This window comes from Castanea sativa, chromosome 4 (genome assembly GCF_040712315.1).
Source record: "Castanea sativa cultivar Marrone di Chiusa Pesio chromosome 4, ASM4071231v1".
Taxonomy (NCBI): domain Eukaryota; kingdom Viridiplantae; phylum Streptophyta; class Magnoliopsida; order Fagales; family Fagaceae; genus Castanea; species Castanea sativa.
This window is the reverse complement of record NC_134016.1, coordinates 31712888-31734922: the sequence shown is the minus strand read 5'-3', so window position 1 is coordinate 31734922 and position 22035 is coordinate 31712888. Positions and strand designations below refer to the sequence as shown.

Genomic DNA, 22035 nt, shown 5'->3' with positions numbered 1-22035 from the left:
TTAATTTGGGGTCTAAACAGCTCTTGTGTTTTTAACACATATCCAAGCTTTCAGTTAACAACCTATTTTGAATGAATTTGAACCCAACCGTCCTTCCACACACCTTGACAATGAGGGCTTTAGACCATGGTGATCTGATTTGCTATTTGAACTCTTTGGAGAAGCTGACAGCCGCCAACCCTTCACGGATATTCTTTATTTCCTCATCTGAGTCTGCTTCCTCATCCATCATATTGCCAAAGCAAAAAGCTTGCGTAAAAGCACCTGGTGTTTCACCAACCAATTTTTCCTTAAAAGGGTTGAGCCACTCCAAACCCCTTGGCCAACGTTTGGTGAATCTAAGCTTGCTTCTTGCCCACCTTGGAATCCCACATGGCTCACATCTTTTATCTTTTTTTTTGCTCCGAGCCACTTCTTCTTGTTCTTCTCGTGAGAGAGAGCGAGAGAGAGAGTCACTCATGTTCATATCTCTTAAACCTTAACCTAATGGAACCATTAATGTAAAAAAAATTTGTGGCTATAGCATTACTCAATTTGGAGGGGGGGGGAATCTAATTTTATAAAAAAAATTACTAAAATTAGTATTTATATATATATATATATATATACACACACGCACACTAATATTTTTTTTAAAATTTTTTGGGGTGAGAGGCACAGGTCCAAAGTCCAAGAGTGCTTCCGTCCCAACTTTCAAAGTCCAACCATATTAATTTCATTATGTTCCTTCTCTTTGTCTACTTTCATTATTCTTTTTTTTTTTTTTTTTTTGGTAGAAGACGAATATCATAAAACTAAAGAGAAGCTACAGAGTTATGAGGACAGATCCTCTCATAATAAACACCAGAGAAATCAGAAAATAAAAGCATAGCAATGTCCACAGGTGGACTATCAAAAACAATAAAGTCTTGTTGGATGGATGGGCCCTTCCTAGCTAGTGCGTCCGCGCACTTGTTAGCTTCCCTGAAGCAGTGACAAATCTTTACTTGGGGAATTAGGCTAGCGAGGGTCTTGCAATTCATAATAAGAGAAGAGTGGTTAAGATTACAAGTGGAATCATTAGTAATCCAGTCACACACAATTTTAGCATTAATCTTAATTTCTACCGCCACTGTATTTAGAGCTGAACACAAGGTCAACCAGTCACTTAAGGCCCACAGCTCAGCCTCAACACTAGTGGCGTACCCGATGTTTCTGGTAAAGCCTTTAACCTATTGCCCATCAGAGTCGCGGATTAAACCTCCTCCACTAGCCCTTCCAGGATTTCCCAAGGCCGACCCATCTGTGTTGAGTTTGACCCACCCATTGCTAGGCCTGTTCCACCTGACCATAATCAGCTTAGAGATTTTTATCATGCTGTTTCTGGCAGCACAGAAGAAGTATTTCTCCGTTGCTTAGGAGACAACTTCGCCAATACTCGGATTAGGATGATTTTCTTTAAATACAACATTGTTCTTATGGATCCATAGGTTCCAAATATCAAGGGGAACGTACAAATTCCAAGGAACCAGCCCTTCTTGAAGAGAGGTCAGCTTGAGGTTTCTTGTCAACCAATCACAAAGCTCCAGACTAAAGAAGTTTTGGATGTTAGAGACAGACACAGCATTATCCCAAAAGACCTTGGTAAAGCTGCAATCCCTAAGGATATGCATTATGGACACCCTGCCATTATTGCACATTTGACATTGTGCATCATTAGTTAGCCCTCTGCCCAATAACACCTCTTTTTTGGGAATGCTGTGCAAATAACATTTCCAAATGAATGCTTTAACTTTTGGTAAGGAATCAAGCTTCCATATCCACTTCCCTTCAAAATCTGGGAACCAATTTGGAGTACCAGTAGCAATCTCATAAGCACTTTTGGGCTCAAAACTTCCTAAAGGAGAGGTGGCCCAAACAATTTTATCAGTGCAAGAGTGACTGGTTGGGAATGGAACTGCTTTTAGTATCATCATAATACTTTCAAGAAATTCAATGGAGCAGTTAGTAAAATCCCATTGCCCCCCATCCTCAGGTCCATCACCAACACCTGGTCTTCCTTACTCTTTAGCGGCCCTTCAATCAGACTTCTAACATTACCCTCTGACAACCATTTGTCAAACCAGAAATTTAACCTACTATGCGAGCCCATCATCCACTTGGTTCCTTGAGCAAAGACCTTGCTCCCCTGTTTCATACCAGCCCATCCAAACACAAGACCTGGTCCTATTGGAGTTCCTGTACTTATGGGCTAGAACTTTTACCCAATCTTTGTCTCTCTCCACATTAAACCGCCAATTGAGCTTTGCTAATAGCGCAAGATATTTGGGTTTTGCCGCTTGGATCTCAAGGCCCCCCTTCTCCTTATGTTTGATAATTTTTTCCCAACTGACCATATGAAGTTTGCGCTTATCCTGAGTCGAACCCCACACAAAATTCCTTGTTACTCTGTCAAGGGAGTCGAGGGAGTAATTTTTTTCCCAACTTTCGTTATTTTTTTCAAGGGAGTAATTTTTTCCCAACTTTCGTTATTTTTTCCATATGTTCTGAATCTTCTGAATACACTATAATACGTTATGGGAGCCCCTCTCTTCTTTCTTGACACCCTTATCAGTAGTGCAATTATTCTCTACTAACATATTTAGCGCTATACAAGACTGCCTTCATCAAATCCAAGCCTTCCAACCATTAGGCGATTATCAAACAAGTCAAGAGATCAGAAGCTGATGTACATGAGGCCACAAAAATCACTACCAAAAAAGAGATCAGGAGTCATGGACCTTCTTCATGTTCCATCAAAAGGTCCTACTACACACCCGTATATGCACTTCCATGTGCGGGCCACACACTTGCACCCATCCTGTGCATTAGCTAGGGCTATAAATGAGCTAAGCTTTGTAGAGTAGTGCATATTTGAGCTTGACTTGTTAGTAAAGTCAAAAGCTCAAGCTCGAAACAAGCTAAAAATAATATTTTCAGCTTGAGCTCATGAGAAGGCCAAAAAACTTAAACTTGGCTTTTTTTGTCTTGATTAATTAGTCAAGTCAAGCTTAAGTTTAATATCAAGCTTAAACTCGAGCTTAGGACAAGCTTTTGAGCTTGAGATCCAACAAAATTTCATTATCATATTCTTAAATCTCAAAAAATTAAGTAAACAAAAGTAAGAAAATAGCATAACATACTCATTTTCTCATGCTTCTAGTCCCACCTATGATTAGCCATTGTTCAAATTACAACTTTACATAATTAAATCTATCTATTCATCCTTCCTTGTCTATAGCTTTGGCAATTGTTTATAATATAATTTTTACGTCCACGTTAGATGGTAAAGAACTAGAAAAATACTTGAGAGTGACTACTATGAATGAGAAATGACTAACACATTTCATAACTTTTTAATAGATGGTGAATGGGGAAGGGTTATACGTGGTCTGCTTATTATTATTATTTTTTAAAATGTAACTAAAGCCTAAAGTGGTGTTTGGTCAGTTTATAGGGAAGGGAAAAAAGTTAAGGTAATGAGAAGTGGTCTCACGTGGGTCATGTCATTATTAAGATATGTGTAATAAGTTTGTATAACAAACACACATAAGTTTGTTTAATTTGAAGGCATTGTTTATTTCATACATTGTGTTGTTACATACACACTATGTGTTCTTTTAAACTAGCAACATGATTTTAAGTCACATTTTCAATTTTAAAAACATAAGTGTGTGTAATACACTATATACAAGAATTTACCCTTAAGCAATGCAAAGTACAAACATGTACACAGGTGCACACGACTAGGGACCAATGTGAATGATAAAAAACCATTTGTGTGAATACTTAACAATATTTTAATGTAAGACAAATTATTTAAAAAATAGAATTTTTTTACAATTCAAATAAAAGGATTTATATGTTAAGAGGTGTTGTTTACACACAAATAAGCTATCCTGTGATCCCCAACCATGTAAATATTGTTTGCCTTAGGATCCATACTACTCACAGTTTTGTTCTCCCCTAAAGCACATAGCAATAGGAGAAAATGTCTCTACACATTGAATGGAGATCGCTTCTTATAAGCACATCCCCATGTGTTTCCCCAAGTGATGTGGGACTCCAGGATTGCCTCTCTCACCAATCCTTTATAATGTACCCCGTTACAGGTACACACGTCCTTGTGTGTAAGGCCTACACTTCCAGCTGAGGCATGACTCTGATTATGATACCATCTGTAACAAACCCATCCCAACTATGTAAATATTGTTTGCTTTGGGGTCCATACTCCTTGTGGTTTTGTTATCCCCCAAAACACACAATATTAGGGGCACACAATAGTAGGGGGAAAATAACTCTACACATTGAAGGGAGATCACTCCTTAAGTAGAAGTACAACTTGTGTGAATTATGATATTTTAGTTAATACTAGTAAAATGATCAAATTGTAACATTTCAAAAACTAATTGATTTGAAATTAAATGGTAACATCATAAGTCAAATTAATCATGCCTTAAATCAAATATTTCTAAGCTAAAGGATGCAATGTGTGTACTGTTGAATCAAGACAACCTAAGTCTAATATAGGAAAGACACATCAATTAATGAAGCTTCTACTTCAATTAATAATCCCTTCTCAAAATTAAACATTCATTGGGTATACACTTGCACACACTTGAGTTGTTCTTACCATGCTTTTACCATGTTGTCTTCCATAACTATACCTTGATTCTTCGAGTTCAATGCTATGGATTAAAGTTTTCTCCCTAACTCCTTGTATGCGCGTCCACATATTTATATGCTTGCGTGCTTGCATGTCTTTGATTCTATTATCACATGTCTATTCTGCTTTCCATATTTGTTTCACATGACCTGTAGACTACACCTAAGTCTAGATACCAAAGCACACTTTTTGAGTTTTTAGGATAAACATACCTTCTGCCCAAATTGAGCAAAGATATATGAAGGCCAACTATGGTTGAACTAGCTTGAGGTGCCTAACTTCTTCCCATCCTATAGCCTAACTCTAGACCTTGTTTGGAAGGAAGACCTTTATGGAGTCGTATTTTGGTTCCTAGACCTATAACCAAGTGGTGACTCCATTTCCCTCTTTTTAAGAGGCATCGCGTACTCTTAGGCTCATGTCGACTTTAAGTCTAAAACCGCTTTCAGAGAGATTAAGTATTGTGCACCTTGCCTTCATGAAAAGAAACTGACATGCCAATATGTCATCTAAAGGGAGTTAATCACGGAACTTACATAAGTACATCCCATGTGCTTTCCTCGGTGATGTGGGACTTTAAGATTGCTTCTCCCACTAGTCCTTTACAATCCACCCCCTTACGGGTACACGCGTCCTTGCGTGTGGGGTCCACACTTCTAGCTGGAGCATGACTCTGATACCATTTGTTATGTAAATATTGTTTGCTTTGAGGCCCATACTTCTCATGGTTTTATTCTCCACCAAAGCACATAGTAGTGGGGGGAAAATATCTCTACACATTGAAGGGAGATCACTTTTTAAGTACAAATACAACTCGTGTAAATTATGATATTTTAGTTAATACTCGTAAAATGATCAAATTATAACATTTCAAAAATTATACTATAACATATATGTACCTAAAAATTCAAAGTTTAATCTAAAATAAAATTTTGTTTAATATGTACTCTGTGTGGTAACTGGTAATTAAGTGGCCGGTAACATTTGAATGTTTAATCTATATATATCTAAAAGCTGAAGCGTAACATTTATTGTTGCTACACTTAGGTTGAGCCACATCAGTAGTCACGTCATTATCCTTTTTTATTTCCAATTTTCCTATATATTTTTTTAAAACATTTTCTCATTTAATAAGGTGACTTAAATCTTCCATTATTTAAAAATTAAAATATATTTTAACCATTATTTTTATTATTAATTTTTCAACACTCTCCCTTCATTTTACCTCTTCATCTCCCCACTACTTTCTATCTTAATATCATTATTTTTCTACTCTTTTATCTTCCTTTATTTTGACTCTTCTTATTCTCAACATATTACTATAAATTTGACATTTTCTTTTTCATTCTATGCATAGTTTTCTCACACAAAAAAGATTACCTCTCTCTCTCTCTCTCTCTCTCTCTCTCTCTCTCTCAATTTGTTTTTCATTTTTTGCTTGATTTTTTATTTTTATTGCATCCATATTTAGGTTGATAAATTTTTGTGTTAATTAGAATTCTACTTAGGTTGATGTGATTTAGTTTTGTGTTTTAAGTTGTTATGTTTTCTATTCTCTTTGATTATTAAATATTATCCTACTGGAATATACATATAGTATATAATAATACAATGTTATAATATTATATAGAATGACTTGGATAATTTGATGTTTATTATTATATATTTTATTTTTACTTTTTTTCTTCTTATCTTATTTTATTCAACATTTAAATTCAGTCACATCCTCCATATTTCTGCAGCACAAATCAAGAAAATGGTTAGACACACCTGACTTCCTTTACCATACATTAGGGGAATCAAAATATTTGGGTGATAAAGGGTCATATAATTAATAATTTAGTTAGCACTCTTTGAATGTGTCTAGGCCTATAAATTGAGCAATTTATTGACTTAAAAGGCTATTCAGAATGGACTTTCTGAATCAAGACTAAAAAAATATGTACTACTATATACCATTTAGATAAAAACTTTTATCATAGAGATATTAATTTTTTTTGTCACAAATTTAAATCACGCAAACTTAATAATTTTCTATTATGTGTTAGCATTGTCTTTGTTTCTTCTTATTCTTCTCAAGAATATTATGTATCATCTTCAAAGGATGCCAACAATATTGATCGATCTTATGGAAAAGCTACATAAAATATTGAGAAAAAAATGTTTTATATTACAATCTACTAAAAATGCTTTTTAAAAATTTAAACCTTCCTATTTTTCATATCACTAACATGTTTTACAGCTACCACATGTGATAATTTAAGTCTTAATATTCTTAACCTAGTTCAGGTAAAGTTTTTTGCAAAATGAAATATCTATTTTGTAAGGCCACCAAACTTGATAATTTGCAAATGATGGAACCACTTGCAACAATATATGCATAGTTATATAGTTCTAGCTAAAGCAATCAAGCATACTTTTAGTCTTCAAAAAACACATATATACTAGTGGTTAAACGTTCATCTTGTGTTGTTTTATTTTTTTCATATAATTTTACCTTTACATATTCATCTATTTTAATTTAGATTTAAAAAAATTAATTTAGATATTTATAAGTAAACAATGAAATAATGATTCATGAATAAATAAATAAAAATCTATACATATTTATCTTGTACAGTCTACTTTAATTTAGATATTTATAACTTAATAATGAAATCTATAAACAAGGTAATTAAAACAATCATATTTCTATAGTTCAAAAAGTCCCAATTTCTTTTCTCAAACAAGGCCTTTTACATTTCCTCGGAATTTAAAAAAAAAAAACTTTGATATACCACTAACCTAACCACTTCATACAATAAAAAAAATTTAACGCTCATTATTACTTCCGTTAAGATATTATAGATGTCTTAAATTGGAGAAATGCCTTTCATATTTCCTTGAAAATTCAGAATGAAAAGAAAAAAAAAACCTTTGATATACCACTAACGTAACTACATCTATAACTATTTAAGTCATTTATGATATCTATTTCTCATTGATAACCATAAAAACTACAACTAGCGAGGGAACATATAAAGTAATCAAGAATAAATGATGGAAGAAAAAAAGAGATGATATTGAAAACTGTTATTTGGAAAATAAAAAAGTGGCCAAGAGAAATAAGAAATAAAATAGAAATGACTATACAGAGGACATTGAAAACTTTATAGTGTAATAAAATCAACCCTTACATTCACTTAATTAAATCAATAATCAACAATTAAATATAATAATACAAAATTTAAACTTAAAACTAATCAAACTTTAAGGAGGGAAATTATATTTTCTAATATAACTAAAAATGAGATGTTCCTCAGTAATTTAGAAATTATATTAGAAATAAAGTTGGAAAATTTTATAATCTCATTTTTTGACATTTTATTTAACCTTATATATATAGTCATAATTTTGCCAAAGGCCTTGTAGCTTAATTGGCACCTCCTCATGTATCAAGTGCTTAGGAGTCTAGGAAGGAAAGGGTTCGACTTACGGGATTAACAACATGTTGTAATTATTTCTCAAAAAAAAAATCATAATCTCCATACACCATGACTTAAAAAAATCTAATGAATAGTTCTACCTCTTATTTAATGTCTATTTTATGCAAATCATCAACCAATAAATATATGATAATGGTAAGAAATGTTATAAACAAGATTATATGATAAATATATATATTTTTTAAATTCTTTACAAAGTCTAGAGACTAAAATAGTATTTTATCTAAAAAATTATCACTCGCAACGCACGGGTCTGTGACTAGTTTTGAAATAATTTGGGGGCCGTTTGGTATAGGAGTTTAAACACGTGTTCAATTTTTAAATAACATTATACGCATTTTCACGCACTTTTTTATCCACATATATTTTCAAAAAATACAAACAACGTTACTAGAACAACATTACCAAACGGCCCATTGACAACTGCATACTCGTGGGTGTTGAAGAATAAATCAAAATCAATCAGTTTGTGAAGTAACTTTTTTAATAGAAATTTTTTTTTTCTTATAGAGAATTTTTAATAGAAACTCTAAATGCACATAGCACAACACCAACGTACTTATCACATGGTATATTGGATTAAATGACATCATTCTAAAAAGTTAGGTGATAATCGCTCGCTAAAACTTTCTAATAAGTACGTTCACTTCATATAGATCATTAGTATGTGTTAGGTTCTAAGGATTTAGGATCTAAATGTATTAGAACTTCAATGTGTAATGTTGGCAAACCATTATCAAAACTTAGAGTCTATATTTAGGATGCTCAAAGTATGTTTAATGTAAAGTTGAAATCGAGTAATTGCAGAAAATTACTATTCACTTTCTGCAAGGCTCGATCGATCGAAAATTAGACTCGATCGATCGATCGAAGCTCATGCAGATTATTTTTCTGTAGAATTTTCCAACTTAGCCCAAACCCGTTTGACGTGTAGGGTTTTATGTTTTATATTTCATATAAATAGGAAAACCCTAGCCACGTTTTAGTGTTGTTATTTATGCTGTGTATATGAATCTCTTATGAGATCTAGAGGTGTTTGCCTTCACATATACTTAGGGTTATCAAGAATCAAGATTATGTCAAGAGCTTGATGATCGCTTCAGTTGCTGCATAAAGAGCTTAAAGATACACAAGTGGGAGTATTTGTGCTTGCTGTGGGTCTGAGAAAGAAGTAGTCTGTGGACTCGAAACTGTCACGTGGTAGTGGTAGTAAGTTTACTACTCGAGGTAGCAATAGGATGTTAGTGGTCTAAGTTGCTATTGTGTAAACTTCAATTCTTTCATAGTGGATCTTGTTTTACCTTGAGGATAGTTAGGTTAAATCCTCTCTAGGTTTTTTACCGGTTTGATTTTCCTGGGTTATCATATCATTGTATTCTTTATTTTTCGCACTTGTCAATGATATGATTTATTTGTATAAACCTAAATCTGAATAATTTACCTAAATTAATCACTTGACTAAATAACTAAGTTAATCTGTTTGTGTTTAAGGGATCTAAAAACGAATTTCGTTTTTTCTTAGGTTTTTTGAAAGGACACTACTAAATTTGGTTTTTTCTTACAGATAATACAAAAGAAGAATGCAAAGAAATGGAAATGGCAATGGAATTTATCAAACCAATTATAGAAAAAATTGAAGAAAACTTGCTGGAGCGAATTGGACAACAGATTGGCTATCTGATTCACCTAAATAGCAACATCAATAATCTCAAAGATCAATTTCAGAAGCTGGGTGACAAGAAACATGGGGTGCAATTAGGAATTGATGTAGCTGTAAGGAACGGAGAGGTAATGGCACCTGAGGTTGAGAGGTGGGTACAAAAGGTAGACAACATCAGTAAAGGTCTGCAGATATTCCTTGCAGAAGATGTCAACGCGAATACAATGTACTTGGATGGATGGTGTCCCAATCTGAAGTCGCGTTATTCCTTGAGTAGGAAAGCTAAGAAGAAAACTCTAGAAATTGATGGACTTCTAAAGGATGGACAATTTGCTAGATTGTCCTATCGTCCTCCTCCACAAGGAATAGGATCTTCAGGTTTTAAGGCTTTTGAATCAAGAACTTCAATTGTGAAAGAAGTTTTAAAGGCTCTAAGGGACAACAATATCAACATGATTGCCATATGCGGTATGGGGGGGATTGGGAAAACAACAATGGCAAAAGAGGTAGCTAAAATAGCAAAAGATGATAAGTTATTTGATGAAGTTGCGATGGCAGTGGTGTCCCAAAACCAAGACGATAAAAAGATTCAAGGTCAAATTGCAAAGATGCTAGATCTGAAACTTGAAGAGTATTCACCACTTGTAAGAGCAGAACGGTTAAAAAATAGAATAACCAGTGATAAGAGTGTCCTTGTAATATTGGATGATATTTGGGATGCATTTGATTTAGAGGCTATAGGAATTCCTTATGGAGGTCAACATAACAAATGCAAAATCTTGTTGACATCACGAAGTGAAGACGCCTGCAATCAGATGAAATCTCAAAAAAATTTTAAACTCGAAGTCTTATCTGGAGAAGAAGCACGGAATCTTTTTAGAGAGATGGCAGGTAATTGTGTTAATACTCCCAATCTACGTCCAATAGCGAAAGAGGTTGCAAAGGAATGTGGAGGTCTACCTGTTGCTCTTGTACCAGTTGGAAGAGCGCTAGAAAACAAAACTGAGTTTGAGTGGAGTGCTGCACTTCAACAACTTAAGAAGTCAATCCCAAAAAATATTCTTGGTCTGGATTCTAAGGTTTATTCCAGCATAAAGCTTAGTTACGATTATTTAAAAAGTGATGAAACCAAGTCATTCCTTTTGCTATGCTGTCTATTTCCAGAAGATTTTGAGATTCCCATTGAATATATAGTCAGATATGGAGTGGGACAAAGTTTGTTGGCAAAGATTGATAATGTGGGAGAAGCAAGAGTCCATGCAATTGTTAAGAATCTTAAAAGATCATTTCTATTGTTGGATAGTGAGAAAGCATAATCTGTCAAAATGCATGATGTTGTCCAGGATGTTGCAATATCAATTGCAAAAAATCATGGGTTTTTGGTACAATGTAATAATGAAAAGGAAGAATGGCCAGAGAAAGAGACATACAAGGACTCTGCAATTTCGCTTGTATCTGAAAAACTGAAAAGGCATCCTGATGGCTTGGTGTGTCCGAAACTTGAGCTTTTGCAACTACTATGTTTCAGTAGGACTTTGCAGACGCTCCCAGCTAATCTATTTAAAGGGATGAGCGGATTAAAGGTTTTGTCTTTGAGAGGTATGTCATTTCCATTACTACCACAGTCAATCCATGTCTTCAAAACCTCTGAGCCCTGCATTTAGATTTTTGTAAGTTAACAAATGTGTCAGCAATTGGAGCACTAAGGAAACTAGAAATTCCTAGCTTTTTGGGTTCTAACATCAAAGAGTTGCCCAGAGAAGTGGGAAATCTTAGTCATTTGAAGGTGTTAGATTTGTCAAAATGCCATGCTCTGCAGCGAATTCCACCTGGTCTCCTATCGAGTTTATCTCACCTAGAAGAGTTGTACATGTTTGGAGTCCTAGTGGATTGGGAACCTATGGAAGGCAACAAAGAGGGAGCAAATGCAAGCCTTGCTGAACTGATGTCTTTGTCCAACCATTTGATGGCTTTAAAAATTGATATACCAAATATTGAGGTCTTGCCAAAAGACATTCTCTTTAAAAATCAAATGATAAAATTTCAGATATCTGTAGGTAAGGGTGAGGGAATGTATCCCTATTTGGCAGAAACAGATTCTTATTTATTTAAAAAATAGATTGGCACTTGGAAGATGTGATATTGCAAAGAGTCAGACGCTTCTTCAACTGTTAGCAAAATGTGAAAATTTTCTTTTGAGAGAAATAAAAGATTTAAAAAACATTGCGTATGAGTTAGACAGAGAAGGTTTTCAATGCTTGAAGTTTTTGAAGTTTTTGAAAGTATAAATGTAGAATATGTAATTGATGCCACATTGCATCAGACTCCGCGTGCTGCCTTCCCTATCCTGGAGTCACTGAAATTGTCTTTTTTGAATAATTTAAAAGAGATATATCATTGTCAATTCCCAGAGAGATCCTTGACCGATGCAAAGCTTGGTTGTTTTGGCAACCTAAGATCAATTCGGCTATATTGTTGCAAACAGTTGAAAAATGTTTTTTCATTGTCCATAGCGAGAGGTTTGGTTCGACTCCAAGAGTTAAACATATTTGACAATGATCACATGAAAGAAATATTCCCAAAGGAAGGAGAAGATGAGAAGGCACTTGATAAGATCATGTTTCCGCAATTAACATATTTGTCCAATCATCCTTGAATTTAGAGGTATGTATGTACCACTCAAAGCTCGTTGTTTTATGTTTTTGAAAGTGATTTATTGATTTTAACAATTCAAGCTTGATCTGGTTTGAATTTTATGCTTCTTACATGAAATCTTGAAAATAGTTGATTATATATCATAATAATGTAATGGATTCATCAGGTTGGAAGCAGTGAAACTGATAAATTGACCACTTCTGAAAAGGATGAGGTGATGACTGACATTCAGCAACATCCTACTAGCTCAGACTTTCATGAATCAACGTCCCTTATCTCTCATAAACTCTTTTCATCTACGACCATCTTGTGGCCACCAAATTTAGAAAAACTTTTCTTGTAGAATCTCGATTCACTTGAAGTGGTATTTGATCTTGGAGGCTAAAGGTCAACAATGACCACCATATAAGTTGGTGTACATGTGGAAGAATGTTCCACGAGGAATTCAAGGCTTTCAAAACCTAACATCAATTGAAGTATGTCTCTGTCACCACCTAATTTATTTAATCCGACTTTCTGTTGCAAAACTACTTGTGAAACTTCAAAGGATTAATCTATCTTTTTGTGATGAGATCAAAAACATTGTTCAAAGAGATGGAGAAGAAGAGGCAGCAGATATCATCATGTTCCCTAAAGTTAGTTCCTTAAGACTAGAATACTTGCCAAATCTCCTTGAAGCTTATTCTTTTGAATGGCCATCCATTAAGGACATTACTTTGAGTTATTGTTACAATTTGAAAACAATTGAGTCAGAAACTCAGAGACCAAGAAAGTTGAAGAAAATCAACGAGGAATTGGATTCAAGACCTCATGAGTCTAGAATTGGGTCCCTTGGTTTTCTTGGGCGATGCCTTGAGTGTGTACCACGTAGCAAAAATTATGGTCCAATGGCTGTGTCAGACCAAGGCACCACCAATAAATCCCAAAGAAGCTATTCTGTGAAGCAAGAGGTACGGAGAAGTTCTATGATTTATGCACTTTTCCCAATGGATCATGGTCATTGACTCTCATATAGATATCCAATAAATCAATTGTTGGCCATAACCTTAACGCATTCAACATAGTGAGATAAAAATAAATAAATAAATAAAGGGACGTTCACAGATCTGTTTATACCATCTTTTTCTTTGAAAAAATGCAAATAATAATTGAAAAGAAATTATTATTTTACATGTTTAACAGTTCTTGATTTTTTGTAGGGTACTTTGACAAAGCCGAAGGATCCAAGAGCTAGTGATATCAATCCTCAAAAATATGGTCTCTTTTTCCATCCAATCTAATTGAGTGCTTAAAGAATCTAGAATCAGTTGGCTTGGAGAGGTGTGATTCAATAGAAGTTATATTTCAACTCGAGGAACTAAGTGTTGAGAAAAGTCACGTGGCACCAGTACTCGATCAGTTACAAGAATTGTATCTAGATGATTTACCAAAACTGATGCACATATGGAAGAAGGGTCCAAAAAGGATCATGGGCTTTGGAAACTTGAGATTGTTAAAAGTTAAGAAATGTAACAATCTGACAAATTTGTTCTCAACATCCATAGGGAAATTGCTTGTAATGTTAGAGGAAATAAACGTTATTGGCTGTGAAAAAATTGAAGAACTCCTTGCAATAGCAAAAGAAGAAGAAGAAGAAGTTTTGTTCTACAAAGTGAACTCAATCTGGCTCGAGGATTTACCAAATCTTCAGTGTTTTTGCAAAGAAAAAAATGCTTTTGAGTGGCCATCCCTGAAGAAAATTATGGTAATTGGATGTCCCAATTTAAGGACATTTGTTCCAACTAATCTAAAGACACCTAAGCTAGGAGGAGTATACGAAGACAAGGAATTCAAAATACCTCAGTGGAAGGGGGACCTCAATGCCACCTTAGAGCACATATTCAAAGGAAAGGTATGGCACATTCTCACCACAAATATCTCAGCAATGAAAGAATTTAACACTTGTATTGTGTAGACCATTGCAAATATTATGTTTACTTAAATCGCATATATGTATTATTTGTATAGGAAAAACAGGTGGATCATGACATAGCGCAACAAGAACAAACAGTAATCACAGATTCACATAGCCACTGTCATTTTTCCAATTGCAAATATTATGATCACTTAAATCACAAACATATTTTTCATTTATATAGGAAAAACAAGTGGATCATAAGACACAGCAACAAGAGAAACTGAGACCAATGAGACAGAACAGTGAGACAGATATGTGATGCTGGGCAGGTCATATAGTAGGTGAGCATATCACCCTTCCTATGGTCAGTATCCAAAAATACATAAAAATGAAAAGCACATGCAACTTTTTTCCTTTTTTTTTTTTCGTTTTCTGGTGTTTTTTTTTTTTTTTTTTGTTTTAATATGCAAGTCACACCTTTTTTTTTTTTTTGTTTTAATATGCAGGTCACACCATTTGAAACCATTTCTAGCCAACAAAAGAGCCAAGAAATATTTTCGTGAGCAGTAGATCAATAAAGAGAAAATCATGTAGACTTTGGTAGAATTAGAAATCACTCATTGTTAAGAAAGATGGTTTTGTTTCCCTAAGAAAGAAAGGTGCTAATTAGAACTACCTGTATTAAGTAGGCTCAATGATAAAGTGATCATTACATGTGTTATAATATTATTCAATTGCTTCCCTAGTGTAGAATGTCAAATCCTAATGGAAGAGCAGAAGCCTAGGTATGTGGCTTTCTTTTGATCTACTGCAATATAATATACTAATATGGTGATTTGAATGTTTCTATAAGTCAATGCGCTGGTGGTGCTGTGTGGTGCACTCAATAAGAATCCCAACCAATAGCATATAAGCTATCTTAGAGCATCTCCAATAGCTTAGGTAAAGGCAAAATATTGTCTATAATAGAGAATGAGACCATAATAATGGTCTCCAATGGATTCTCTATACATGATTTTTTTTTTTTTTTGCTAATGAACAGTAGCTCATCAAATCTGATGGGTTACTATTCATTCTTCAAATGTTTTTTTCTATTATAATAATCAAATATTGAATAAAAAAAATGTTGGAAGATGTGTAGTTGTTAAAAAAAAATAAAGAATGAATGAAGAAATAATATTGAAATGAAATAAAGAATGTGATAGATAATCTGTTGGAAAGTGTATTTGAAAAAATGAGTAAGTAATAGCTAAATGTCACTGTTCATTCTCCAAACAGTACAAAAATTTAGAGAATTTGCTGGAGATGCTCTAAGCGATGTGAGCTTGTTCAAGGGTCGAATGCAAGAATGTTGCTGATCATGGACTCAAATCTATTGGACATTTGGAACCAATTTATTTACTATGCTTAGTTGGTATTCATAAAAAGTATTTAATGGACAATCAGTTCAGTCCAATACATCTTTTTCAGCAAAAAGACAAATATGTGTTACGTTGCTAAGGCCTCTCAATTCCCATCTAATAGTATTTAATTGATAGTTGTATAAGAGGTTTAGGGTTCAATTTCTATCTACACAAAAAACCGATTAGTGTTTAGAGAGCAATTATCAGAAATGGACACCATAGATTGAAACTCTATCAAAAAGTGATAACTGTATAGAATCTAAAAAATCATATTTGGAAAAAAGCTAATAGTTAGCAAAGATCTTGGATGTACAAGAACTTTTTTGCTTAGTCCCCCCTGCTCACTTTGCTTTAATTTTACAAAAGATGACTACATTGAGTTACTAACATAAAAAATAAAAAAAACACGCAAATGCATGAAGTTTCACAATTTATTTTATGAGTTTTTATATTTTGAAATCATTACATGATAGTTGATTATCAGTTGTCATTATCTATTGTCGATATAGGTAGGCGTAAGTGTGACCATATTTATTTTTATGTTGTTTTTATTATCTATTTGTCATTATTTTTAAAAAAAACATGTTAAACTAGATGACAAAACTCAACCTACTGGACACTGCGTTAATTATTGACCCATATAGTTACACTCATCCACACATAAATAATACACTCTTTTAAGGGTATAAATAATACACTTAATGTCTAATTAACCAATCAAAAGTTTCTAAAAAAAAATAAAAAATAAAAACCAATCAAATTCTTGAACAATCACTAACTTTACTTTTTCTTTTTTTTTTTTACTTGAATCACTAACTTTATAACAAAAATTGTCATAACATGATAACGATATGCATGCATATAACAAACCCTCAGTTTCATCAAAACAAAAATCCTCTATATTTCCTAACTATTAAATTATATAAAGTTATGTAGGGGCAGGTTTTGGATCCTAAGTCCAAAAGGCAAAAGGGTTAGAGCCCAGAGAGCCCAACACAATGAATTTGTAGAGAGTGGACTTATAGGCTGGGCTTCAATGGAAGGACTAGTACGCACAGTGGATTAAGGATAGTAGGAAAGTAAAGAAAATCAAGCTATATGTGAAGAAAATCACTCCTTGGCAAAGTTCGAGGAGAGTTGCTCTTAAATATATTTCTTCAAACTTGGTTACAATTCATGTTCTAGGTTGCTACAGTATCTTCTTCCACCATTTTTCAGATCCCCTTTCACTGAAGGATCCCTTATATTATATAGCCTCTTTTCGTTAATCTTGGCCCTCCATTTGTTGATCATGCAGGCCACTACTTGAGTGTTTGTCCCGTTAGACACCTTCCTAAGTCTTCTGTGAGTTGCGGCGACCAAGACAACACTGTTTAAGGGTCTTCTCCACATAAATCTATGTAGATGATATTATCTTCAAATCTACAAAATATGATTTGGCTCATTCCTTCTTAAGCATAATGTAGACCGAATTCGAGATGAGCATGATTGGAGAACTGAACTACTTTCTTGGTTTGCAAATTCGACAAAGTGACTTAGGTATTTTCATCTCTCAATCTAAATATGCTGAAAATCTTGTGAAGAAGTTTGATCTAGTCTGCTAGTTCTGTTAGAACTCCTATGAGTCAAAATGTGAAACTCACTATTGATCTGTTAGGAAAAAGTGTTGATCCAACTCTCTATAAAAGCATGATAGGTAGTCTTCTTTATCTTACTGCTAGCAGACTTAAAATAAGTTATAGTGTAGGAGTGTGTGCTAGATACCAAGCTAATCCTAAAGAATCCCACATTACTACGGTAAACCATATTATCAAATACGTCAAATCCACTAGTAATTTTGGAGTCTGGTATGATAAGGATTCTAATGATGTGTTAGCTAGATAGTTTGATGCTAACTGGGCAAAGAATGCTGATGACCGAAAAAGCACCTCTGGTGGGTGTTTTTATCTAGGAAATAATGTTGTCTCATGGATGAGTAAGAAGCAGAATTTCATCTCTCTCTCTCTACTGCTGAGGCAGAATACATTGTTGTTGGTAGTTGCTACACTCAAACATCTCGAACCAAACACATTAAGATCCGACATCACTTTATTCGTGAGTTGGTTGAGGATGGCATTCTCATTCTTGAGTTCATTCACACTGATGATCAAAATGTTGAGCTCTTCACAAAACCCTTGGATGGTAGACGCTTTGAATTCTTGCACCAAAACATTGGTGTTATCTTTTTGGAGTGATTCTCTTCTCTTCCTCCTTCATGCATCTGCTCTTCTAGTTTTTGATGCTATGTTTGTTTGTTTTTATGCTTTGTTTTAAGTTTTTTTTTTGATATAAAAGAGGGGACATTTTGAAAAATACAAAAACAGTGTGTGTTTATGTATACTGGTACTTGTGTACCTTGGATAGCCTTTGAAACAAAGTTCTTAACTTTGTATCTCTTATAGCTTAGATAAGCATCTCCATGCACAACTAAGCAATGTGAGTTTTGTAGCTCTTTTATGTGGTTTGTATGATTTGGTTGATCTTTTATCATCCATATGTTAATCACTCTTTTTGACAGGAAGGCCTAAAAAATCTTAAGAGAAAGGCATAAATAACCATTTCACCACTAAAACTCGTCAATCATAAAACATCTATGTGCAATTCATAAAAACCATGCTGGGTAAGGTGTAGTACTTGCACAGCAAAAATATGATGTTTGACTTACATAATTGGGTATTTCTTTTCTTTCTCCTATATGCCCTTGCATGATATGCTTAAAAGAAAAAAAAATATGCAAAGAACATGAAAAGCAAAAAGAATCAAAATGCTTTTAAAATGGTTGCAAGCGTGTTTCTAGGAGATGTGGGACTTATATGATGTACCTAAAAGTTTATGGTCCCTATCAAACAGTTATAATTATGTGTGGATGTATTTGATCCTCTTATATCATTACTCTTCGTATAATGATTTACTTATGCTCTCTTGCAAAGTTTCACACACAACATGTATACTCTTTGCTACTCTTGATACTATTGTACAGGTATAATGTGATTTGGTGAGACAAGGAATACATGTGGTAATATATGCTTTCTAAATTTTTTTAAACTTGTTTTTTAAAATAAAATTGGTTAGACTTGCTTAGTGTGTTTTTGATCTAGGAATGCTTAGCATCTAGAATTGATGATGTATTTGAGTGCTCAACATGCTTCTTGGTTGTTTGTTTTGGTGTCTATCTTGATTGCATTCATCTTGTGTTGTTTCTCCTCCTTGAAAACCTTGTTTCAGGTTTCTCGAAAGATGCTCGATACATACCTCTTCTATCGAGATTTCTAGATTTGTTCTTGATACCTCTTGATAGATAGCTTAATCCATCGAGCCAATTCTTTAGAGTCTCTATTTACTCGATAGATGCTCGATACCTCCTCTATTTATCGAGATCTTTTTGCAGTCGATACTTCCCGATCTATCGAGCTACGTTTTTTCTATATATATATATATCTCTCTCTCTCTCTCTCTCTCTCTCTCTGAGGTCCGACCCGATTTTTCTCAAACTTAAATATCTCGATCTCTTTCTCTTCTCTCTCGATTCAAACCCTTTCTTTTCACTAGAAACCCTCTCCCATCACGATTTCGGCCCATTCCAAGTTACAATCCTTTGGTATGTGCTCTAAATCCTCTCTTTCTCTCTTTGTTCATGCATTTCTTGCATTTTAGACCTAGGTTTTCTTTCTTTGGGAAATTTTTGGGGTTTTTGAGTTTTTATGAAAATTTTTGGGTTAGGTATTGTTGTTTTGTTCTCACATGATCATGCATTGCATTCTCTAGCATTTTAACAATGTTTCATGCATTCTGGGATTGTGTGACTGATTATATCTTATGAGTGCTGTAGTTTGGATTGAGTTTTTGCCCATGATGCAATTTCTTTTGCACGTAACTTGTTCATGCATTGCACTTCATCCTTTTCTTCTTTCCTATTCCTTATTCTCATGCTGTGTTTCTCTCTCTCTCTCTCGGTTTAGTTTCTTCTCATGGCACCTAAAAAGTCTGTTCCCTCCAAGAACCTGATCAGACGTCGTGATTCTTTTTCTTCTTCTTCTCCTTCTTTTCCTGATTTTGTGAGGTTTCGTGATGAGAAGGCCAGAGATGACTTCTATGAGAACTTCTCTGATTGGGCGATTCATTTGGAACGCTGGGTCATTCTGTCTGATTTTTCAGACACTCCTCTACCCGATGCATTTAGCTCTCGGGGTTGGGCTTCTCTATGTGAGATATCCAAGAGGTGTCTCAGTGTGTTCATTCAGGAGTTTTACTCCAAAATGCATGCCATCGATATCTCTATACCTAGGTTTACTATAGTATTCTGAGGTACACGTATCGTAGTCACCTCGGAGTTCATTTTAGAGGTACTACTTGTTCCTAGGGTTGATTGTCTTGATTACCCTAGTTACCGTCATCTCAATTCTATCTCTTGAGATGAGATGACCTCACTCATTTGTGAGAAGGCCATGGTTAGACATGGCAAAATGGGCAGGTCGGGTTGGGTTCGGGTGGGGTCAATCGAGTTTGCGGGTCAAACGGGTCACAGGTCAAAACAAGTCATTTTTAAACGGGTCAATTGGGTTACGGGTCAATCGAGTTGCGGGTTGGGTCGAGTTAGGTCGAGTTGACCCGTATTTTTCAAACAAGTTTTTTTTTTTTTTTTTCAATTACAAAAACAAATCAATGACAACCTGTTTAGAGAGAATGAATAAAATCAATTAAGCAAATGAATTGCACTTAATGCCACTTGTTATTTTCCTTCCAATTCTAATAATTTTGAGCATGACAAAAATTATTTATAGTCATAAATTTATGATGGAAAAAGTCTTCAATGTTAATAGTTCACTGTCAAAATGCATATAATTACAAGTTTACATCTTCAAATATTCAGCACTGCAGATATTCATACTTGAAAATTGTAGCTCAAGTTGGCCAAAATCTAAGACTGGAAGAGTAGAGAAACTAACTGGGAAAGGAAGCTTTGTGGTTTGGTTTGACTCAACTTTCAAGTTTGTCGTTTATGGCTTTGTGCATTGTGCATTGTTCTTTTTTTTTTTTTTTTTTGTTGATAACCATTGTTCATTTGTTTGTGTTGTGCCTTTGGCTTTGGTCCTATGGAGTTTGGACAATGGACTACAGTTGCTGAATGAGATATATATATATATATATATATATATATATATATATATATATTTTTTTTTTTTTTTTTTTTTTTTTTTTATGGTTGTCTTGACTGATGCTTATAGGACAATGGACTACAGTTGCTTAATGGTTGTCTTGACTGATGACTCTTGACAACCTTGGCCCTTGTGTAACATGTTGTAGGTAATTGGCAAGTACTGAAGCTAGGCTGGCTAGCTCTTATTGGTTTTGATGATTTTTTTTTTGAGAAACGGTTTTGATGAATTTTTTTTTGAGATATATTGATTATTAGTCATTCTCTATGATATATTGATTATTAGTTTTGGTACTTTGTGCTTATGCACCTAGTATCAGGACATAATTAAAATATTGTTTTAGTGAATTTTTTTAACGGGTCAGGTCACAGGTTATCCGGGTCAGGTCGGGTTAACCTGCAAAAATTCGGGTCGGGTCACGGGTCAACCCGTTTTTGCTTCGAGTCAAAAATATCGAGTTCGGGTCAGGTATTTTTCGGGTCGGGTTAGAAAATTCTGACCCGTATTGCCATGTTTAGCCATGGTGTGGGGAGAAACTCTAAATTTCTCCACCACTGGGTTTTCAAAGGGTCCAAGGATCCTTAATTTGGTGATGACCTTTGTTCTCACTCCACGGTCTCACTATAACACTATCATTAAGCCTCGTGCACATTTCCTTCTTTCTCTCATGGAAGATCTTTCAATAGATTTTCCTTCACACATGATAGAATCTATGATAGATTGCTATCGAGACACTGCCACATGTGATAAGCTCATCTTTCCTTTGGCTATCACACGCATCCTTTCACACGTGCACGTCACTATTCTTCTCTCTTCTTCTTTCTATGTCATAGGTGCTGTAGGGACATGGGGTCGGTGACTGGTATTGGCCTATTGCTATTAGGATGGGCCAGCCCAGTAGCCATAGGATAAAGACATAGGATCGGTGCTTAAAGGTGGCCTACTATTATTGGATTAGGCTCGGCCTAGTGTCAACGAGCAGGTTAGGGATAACCAAAAAGGTAATAGTCAATGTATGGATCGGTCCCCAAACGCTGTTAGTGCCTTAAGAAAATT

General features: G+C 34.5%; 1 protein-coding gene and 1 pseudogene across 1 annotated transcript; both read left to right on the top strand.

Annotated features, from left to right (window-relative positions):
- Positions 1 to 9759: 9759 nt before the first annotated feature.
- Positions 9760 to 13261, top strand: LOC142632716 (putative disease resistance protein At4g27220; annotated as a pseudogene).
- Positions 13262 to 13952: 691 nt separating this feature from the next.
- LOC142632715 (uncharacterized) lies at positions 13953 to 14700 on the top strand. The gene is made up of 3 exons (XM_075807071.1): positions 13953 to 14375; positions 14492 to 14533; positions 14623 to 14700. The coding sequence occupies exons 1-3, from the start codon at positions 13953 to 13955 to the stop codon at positions 14698 to 14700; spliced, it is 543 nt and encodes a 180-aa protein (XP_075663186.1).
- Positions 14701 to 22035: the final 7335 nt, after the last annotated feature.